The sequence below is a fragment of the Clupea harengus genome, unplaced genomic scaffold (assembly GCF_900700415.2).
Source record: "Clupea harengus unplaced genomic scaffold, Ch_v2.0.2, whole genome shotgun sequence".
NCBI lineage: Eukaryota > Metazoa > Chordata > Actinopteri > Clupeiformes > Clupeidae > Clupea > Clupea harengus.
In genome coordinates this window covers 22,065-30,170 of record NW_024879827.1, presented here as the reverse complement: position 1 = coordinate 30,170, position 8,106 = coordinate 22,065, and the positions used below count along the sequence as shown (strand labels likewise).

Sequence of the window (8,106 nt, the reverse complement as noted above, 5' to 3'; positions counted from 1 at the left end):
ACATCTTTTGTGAGAATCCAGAAGACATGATCTGCATTCAGTGTAGCGATAACAAACGGCATGTCATTCTTCAGGTTGGTGTGTCCCTCCAGAACAGCCTTCACAGAGCACAGTTCACAGCTGTATCTATAACTAACATTTCTATGAAATTCTTTATGTTTATAATGTAATGCAGAACGGAAGTGCAGCAGTCCTCCAGCACAAACACTTTCACCTTATCGTAACAATCTCATTCTGAGTGGTTGCTGAGATACTCATGAACTGTCAATCATGAACACACAGGTCAGGTTGAGAGGTAGAGGAGTAGTCACTCAAGCAATTAACTTCACAGATTCAACAGATAAGAAAATTAAGCTGTCTGACATTATGATTATGACTATCAGTTACATATCTGTAACAGTCACTGACATTGACTGAAACTGTAAGTTGTTTATAAATCTGTAGTGTGGTCAGGTCCTCTACAAGTTCAGATGTGCACAGTATCACAGTATGTGTTTGCAATTATTACATAATCGTCTGATCGCAATTATTTGAGCTGACCGCAATCATTTTGCATAACTGTTAGAATAGTTTCCATTCATCTGTATAAAACCACTGATTTCTTCAGATGGGACTGCTGAGGATGATGACGCACCTTCTGTCCCAGAAGTGATGCAATGGTTGACTGGACACACAGGCACCTACTTCTGTCATAGAGAGAACCTTTTTACTATGAAGAACTTATATAGGCTATTACTATATGAAGAACTTATATTACTATATGAAGATTTTACTTGAAAGTACATACTTTTCTTCAATTCATCATCAGGTACAGGTAACGAAGAACTCAAAAATGAGCAAAGACACTTCACTGGAAACAAGGAGTGATATTTAAAACACTTATGTGGAAATGACACAGTTGGCTTTCATTCAACCCTGAGTCAAAAGTGAGAAAGTATTCATACTAACTGAGAAAAAATGGCCCATCCCAGCCCCGGGCTGAGCTCCTCCTCAACGAACGCACTACCCTCAAGCAGATTAAGATTAAATCAAGGAGAGTTGGTGCGGGTTCTCTATCTCTCTATATATCTCTCTCTCTCTCTCTCTCTCTCTCTCTCTCTCTCTCTCTCTCTGTCTCTCTCAAAATCACGTTGTGTGTGATATGCAACAGGATGTCACACAATCATTTGTAAATGTAGATCATGTTGATTTCCTCAGCAGGGCTGATCGAGGGGTGTGTACTCTTGTCAGGAAGAGAACCCCTCTGGCATTCCTGGGAACTGAAATCCATCAGGGCATGACCGAGTTTAAATAGGCGACACACACTCTCTCCCTGCAGATTCACACTTGCTGGGACGTCTATCTAAACTACATCACCAGGAGAAGAGAATACTCATACTCTCAACAGCAACTATGGCGCTTGGTAAGTCCCTTACTTCAGTGGTTCTCAACAAGGGGGCCGGGCCCATATGAGCTGCAAGGGGGCATTAAGATGATGGGAGACTATTTAAAACTAATTTATCGAGTGAAATACATTAACATTTGTATGGAGAACTTTTCAAAATAGATACTTAAAGTAATTTCTATTTAAAAGGTTAGGGGGGTAATTCCTTGTACACAGGGGGGCAAAAGGTTGCGAGACACTGCCCCTGCAGGATACCTCTAAATATGCAGGAGACTACTACCAGTTGTGTCAATTGTATGACTATTTGTATGAAATATTTAAGTTAACAAAGATCTAGGAATCAGTGAAAAAAAATCAGTTCAATCCAAATGAATAAAAATATGCCTTAAGAGATTAGGGCTTCGTGATAAAAAGACACCAACGGGACAGTAACGCTAGCCTATTACTACAGCTAAGTATGTGAAGTTCTTCTTTATTTAGCCGAACATTGACATCTGAAGGTATTTTAAGATTAAATCTACGTTACGGAAATTGTTCATTTCTATTCTCGCAGGTTTGACATTTTTAGATTGAGGTTCTTACTCGTAAATGTGTAACGCGAATGCACACATTTGCTATGCCATGGCATCTTACATTGGAATCCGATGTTGTTTTAATTTGACTAGATCTTAACTGGATTTCGAAAGGTGGTGGCAGCGGGTAGCCATGTACGGGTACAGGTCTAGGACACTTAAACAGGTCAAGCACCAGCGCTGCATATCAGCAAAGATTTCGAGAAACGTGGCGCGCTGCCTTTCGTTGTTGTCTAGACGCAAATTTGAATGGGAAGATTCACATTTGATGTATGTTTTGGTATGATTTCTGGTAGAGATAAGCAAAGTCGAGCTCCACGTCAAGGAAAACAATAAGGAGCACCGCACTGATGACGTAACCGTAAAACGTTTGATGGTGCGGCGTGGCCAGAACTTCAAAATCACTCTCAAGACCAATCGGCAGTTCCAGCCTGATACCGACACGCTAATTTTTACTGCGGAGACAGGTATGTTTATGTATCATCATTCTTTATATATCATCATTCTTATCATTATTGGTATCAGTCATACAAAGAATACAGTGCATTCAACTTTATCTAAATGTGTTGATAGCGATGCCTATTACAATTTCCTCATTCATGTTTTTATCAGTCTTTATGCATCAACATTCAAACTGCCATTGCATAATACAAGTCACACAAATGACTTGCTTTTCTCTGACTGGACAAAGTGTGATCTTAAAGGCATCCTAGTCATCCTCTATTTAAAAACCCTACCAACATCATGAATATGCTCTGTCAGGAACAGGCAGTAACATCACACTGGCGTTAACAGCAAGTGTGCTTTCCCTGCAGGACCCAAGCCATCAGAGGAAAAGGGCACGCGTTGCGTGTTTGGTTACCCAAAGTTGACGGGTGCAAAGAAAGCATGGACAGCACTGGTACAGGAGAGTGGCCGATCTTCCATGACCTTGGCCATAAGCAGCCCAGCTGATGCCAGTGTGGGCTCTTACAATCTGTATATGAGGGAAGGGTCACACACCACCCCTCAATCCATCACAAACATGGTGCTCCTCTTTAACCCCTGGTGCACAGGTATGCACTTCCTGAAACACACAAGCACAAACAGGCTCATATGAGCTATGGCTCATCAGAGGCTCATATGTAAACAAATGTATGCTGATGTGAGGTGGCTTATACATACAGACAAATGTCTCACTTATGCATGCCTACCATTCTCCTGTCGCATTTGTCTGAAAACTTACCGGCTTTGTCTGTATATGTTTGTGCTCTCTGTGTGTATGGATGTGTGTGTGTGTGTGTGTGTGTGTGTGTGTGTGTGTGTGTGTGTGTGTGTGTGTGTGTGTGTGTGTGTGTGTGTGTGTGTGTGTGTGTGTGTGTGTGTGTGTGTGTGTGTGTGTGTGTGTGTGTGTGTGTGTGTGTGTGTGTGTGTGTGTGTGTGTTGATGGATAAAGAGGACTGGGTGCACCTCCCAGAGGAAGCTGAGAGGCAGGAGTATGTGATGGCTGAGGAGGGCATCATCTATAGAGGATCTGCTGACCGCATCGGCCCCCTTGCCTGGAACTTTGGACAGGTACGCTAACAGCACATGTGTGTTTTATGACTTTTTGAGAACTAGCTAGTGGGATGTGGTTGTTCATGTGTTTGTGGATGCTGTCTCTGCTGCCCCTTCAGTTTGAGGAGGATATGGTGGACATCTGCATGAAGCTGCTGGACATGAACCCCAAGTGTCTGAGGGACCCTGCTGAGGATTTCTCTGCCCGCTGCAACCCCATCTATGTAGGGAGGGTGGTCAGTGCTATGGTATGCACCGCTGTTCTCTCCCTCTCTCTCACCCTCTTTCTCTCTCTTTGTGAGTTTGGTTGTATTGTATTCGTAAAAACGTCTGTGTGGTATTTGTTTCTTTATTTCCTTTAATTCTTGTTTAATTTGATCAATCTATTTAATTTGACCGAAAAGCACTTTGGTACAACTCCTGTTGTTTTAAAATTTCCTAGACAAACAAAGTTGACTTAACTTGACTTGCTTTATTCGCAACAGATCAACGCTAATGGTGACCGTGGTATCCTGGCGGGCCGCTGGCAAACACCGTACTCCGGCGGTGTGGCCCCCACCAAGTGGAGCAGCAGCGTGGACATCCTGCGGCGCTGGTACAAGAGTTATTACTCCCCCGTGAAGTACGGCCAGTGCTGGGTGTTCGCTGGGGTCATGTGCACAGGTGAGAACTGGAACTGTTTACACTTTATTTCTATTGTCTGATTTCATGTCTATGATACCACTGCTGCTGTAATGGTTTGGAAACATTCATTTATCTGCAAGAACTCTGTGGTCACCGTGTAATATCTGATTACTGTTCTTTCCTGATGTAAAACTTCTGTACATCACAAGATGAGAGCAGTCTCTTCAATCATAGAACAGTCAGGCTATGATTTAGGCTATTTCATACTGCTTGGCTAGACAGTCAACATAAAAAATATCGAGGTCTAATTGTGTTTCTGTGTGTGTGTCAGTTTTGAGGTGTCTGGGAATCCCATGCCGTGTAGTCAGCAATTTCCAGTCTGCCCACGACACTGATAAAAGCCTGACCATCGATGAGTACTACACAGACCAAGGGGTTCGGCCTAAGGAGAGCCATGACAGTGTGTGGTGAGTGTCTTATTATAAATGAATCAGACGAGCTTGTTAATATTAATAGTATATGTAGGTGTTTATGGAGTCTCCTGTTAGTCCCTTTTCGACACTCGGTCGGCCTACCGTCTCATTTAGATAAGACTGCTCAGTTAGATAAGACTGGTGTCCCTTTTACAACTTGTTGTCAGACTTACAGAATTGTTCTATATTTCCATTCCGTAGCGTTAGGGAACATGGTGTTTGTCAGTGCAGAGGGTCAAATGAACGGTTGCTTAGTCGTTATGGGGGCAATAGGGCACTATCACAAGGCCTACCGTTACATGGAACACAGGACCCCCCCCTCCACCCCCCTGCCCCCACACTTTTCTCACAGGGCCCAATGGCCCTCTGTTGGCACACCTCCATGACATTAAAATAACTGACCATAATCCCCTTTTCTTACAGTTTCTGTCTGTGCCAGTTAGTCACCCCAAGAGTCTCTGCCAATTAGTATTACCCCAAACTCACTATGTGGAGGAAACCCTTTACTTGCCTGATACAGATGAACTTACTTATGTGTGTGTTTGTGTATTCAGGAACTTCCACGTGTGGGTAGAGGGATGGATGAAGCGGCCAGACCTCTCTGGGGATTCTACATACGATGGCTGGCAGGTGCTGGACCCCACCCCACAGGAGCAGAGTTCAGGTAACACACAAACACAAACACACACACACACACACACACACACACACACACACACACACACACACACACCTACAAGTTACTGAAATCCCTCTTGTCTCTTAGGAGTGTTCTGCTGTGGTCCGTGCCCTGTGAAGGCTGTTCTGGAGGGACACACCGACCTGAAGTACGACATTCCGTTTGTCTTCGCTGAAGTCAACGCCGATCAAGTCATCTGGATGCTCATGAGAGACGGCTCAAAGCACAGACTCCACACTGACAGCTCTCAGATTGGCCAGAAAATCAGCACTAAAGCTGTAGGCGCATACAGACGGGAGGACATCACAGCCAGCTACAAATACCCAGAGGGTGAGGGGAACATCACACACACTGGCTTACACACACCTCACCATCACACACACACTGGCTTACACAGACCTCACCATCACACACACACTGGCTTACACAGACCTCACTATCATACACACACTGGCTTACACAGACCTCACTATCACATACACTGCCTGAAACAGACCTCACCAGCACACACATTGGCTTACACACACACACACACTGGCTTACACAGACCTCACCATCACACACACTGGCTTACATAGACCTCACTATCACACACACTGCCTGAAACCTACCTCACCATCACTCACACTGCCTGAAACAGACCTCACCATCACACACACTGGCTTACACACACCTCACCATCACACACAGTGGTTTACATAGACCTCACCATCACACACACTGGCTTACACAGACCTCACCATCATACACACACTGGCTTACACAGACCTCACCATCATACACACCTAACTAGAGGCATACACACTCAGGGTTGGAGAGTCATTTCTTATTCTGTCTTTGGCTTAAACAGATTTGAACCTGGGCCGAGATGATAGCAATTGTTCTTACCGTTGTTCATAGTTCTTGGTTGGCCAGTTTGGGGTGTGTAAATTTCATACCATGAGGTTCATTGGAATGTGGAAGTGATCAGTCAGTTGGGTCTTCATGCTGAAAATGGATACTTTTTAGAAATAGGCAAGAGCATTAACTTCCCATAAACAAACACTCTTATCTAGCTATACAGCCTCTCTCAAGTGAATGACAGTCTTAAAGGTGCTATGTGTTGTAATTTTAGTTTAAACTAAACAATTAACTAAAATATCAACAGAATACAAAGAATAACATCTTTGACATGATGTCAAAGACAGAAATGCCCTGGAAGCAAGATATCTATTGCTGTTAGCATGCTAACCAGCTAGTGGTGGCCCATCCTTTCATAATTCCACTTTGTGCCTCAAGGGGCGATAGTGAGTCACTGTAGTGAAAACAGCAAGCAGTGGCCAAAATGATTTCCCTGCCCCGTGCGCTGATCCTGGTGCTCTTCCTCTTAGTTTCTAAGAAGGAGCGTCTGGTGTTTGAGGAAGCCGTGAGGAGAGGAAACGAACACAAGCCCCGCCCTGAGCTGCCACTGAATCCTCCCGCGCTGAAGCTGGAGATCACAGACGAGAAGGAGTCAATTACGGGACAGGATCTGGAGCTGAGTCTGCTCCTCCATAGTGAGCACTTACAGGAGCTCAGTGTGCAAATCAACGCTCAGGCCATGAGGTACACAGGCGTGCCCGACAGCCTGGTGTACAGGGAGGAGAAGGATGTCCTGCTGCAGCCCAAGCAGGGTGGGTGTACCGGTGCTCTGGAGAGACCCCAAACTGGAGTTCCTACAGCGGCTTGTTTTTTTTTTGGGGGGGGGGGGGGGGGGGGGGGGGTTCAATATAGTAATATAGTGTTTACATTTCTGACTCTGAATTACATTTTCCACATGGGTTTAAAATTTGATACTCATTTTACTTAGTCTTGTCGACAGAAATGGCACCTCGTCAGTGTAATTATCTATAATTGAACTATCTATCTAATCTAATCTATTTAACTATCTATATCTGTGTGTGTGTGTGTGTGTGTGTGTGTGTGTGTGTGTGTGTGTGTGTGTGTTTGTGCATGTGTGTACAGACCTCAAGATTTCCATCCGGATCCCATTCTCTTTATATGGGACCAAAATGTGCTGGACAACAGCAGTCTGAAGGTCTCGGCACTGGTGCACGACAAGGCAGCACCCAGGAGATGGCTACCTAGCTGTGAAGAACATCATTCCGCAGGAGCCTACAATCACCATCCAGGTTTGGTCCACAGAGGTGTTTGGGTAGGGGTACACCCAGAGTGTGGACATATTTCTGTATGCAGCCCCTGCGATTACGTTGGCACGTCACTCGTAAGTTCCACACCCTATAGCACCACAGAACTTGGCCATAGGTCCAGCCAATCAGTGCCTTGGAAGGTGGTGGTATTTTAATCGTTTGACAGCACTAATATATACATATAAAATAGGGTGATATTGATGGAATGAAACCCAAAAGGACTGTATTACTGGTTGTGAAATAGGTGACAATCGCCACAGGTCTGTCCGGTTAGAACAAGAACGGATGCCAATGTTCCAATGAGGTCTGATTTATTGCACACACACGAAGTGAAGACATGAAGTGGTTGATGAATGATGCCCGTGAATATAATTATCCCGTGTAAAGGGACTTATATCCACATTTGAATCCGTGTTTGAACCGTGAACTGACTGATAGAATCCGTGGTTTCTATTAAACATCACAAATGACAAATATATACAATTAAATACAATAAAGATGAACCATTATATACAAGATGAATGAATATAATATATATACAATATGAATGTTACGGCTATACTGTAAATACGGATCTGTCCCTTAAAATACCGTGCCGTGTAACGGCGAACATTCCATATCTCCGTAACAAAAGTAACTGGTTGAACTGGCCTCGGGGTGAAATGTGGAT

At 44.2% G+C, this 8,106-nt stretch overlaps 1 protein-coding gene across 1 annotated transcript; it reads left to right on the top strand.

The window, feature by feature from the left end:
- Nucleotides 1-917: 917 nt before the first annotated feature.
- Nucleotides 918-7,322, top strand: LOC122130472 (protein-glutamine gamma-glutamyltransferase 2-like). The gene is made up of 11 exons (XM_042705189.1): nucleotides 918-1,402; nucleotides 2,253-2,423; nucleotides 2,772-3,011; nucleotides 3,392-3,510; nucleotides 3,612-3,740; nucleotides 3,978-4,155; nucleotides 4,448-4,583; nucleotides 5,144-5,253; nucleotides 5,356-5,598; nucleotides 6,639-6,920; nucleotides 7,252-7,322. Exons 1-11 carry the CDS (start codon nucleotides 1,393-1,395, stop codon nucleotides 7,320-7,322), a joined length of 1,689 nt encoding a protein of 562 aa, XP_042561123.1. The 5' UTR covers nucleotides 918-1,392.
- The last annotated feature ends 784 nt before the right edge of the window (nucleotides 7,323-8,106 follow it).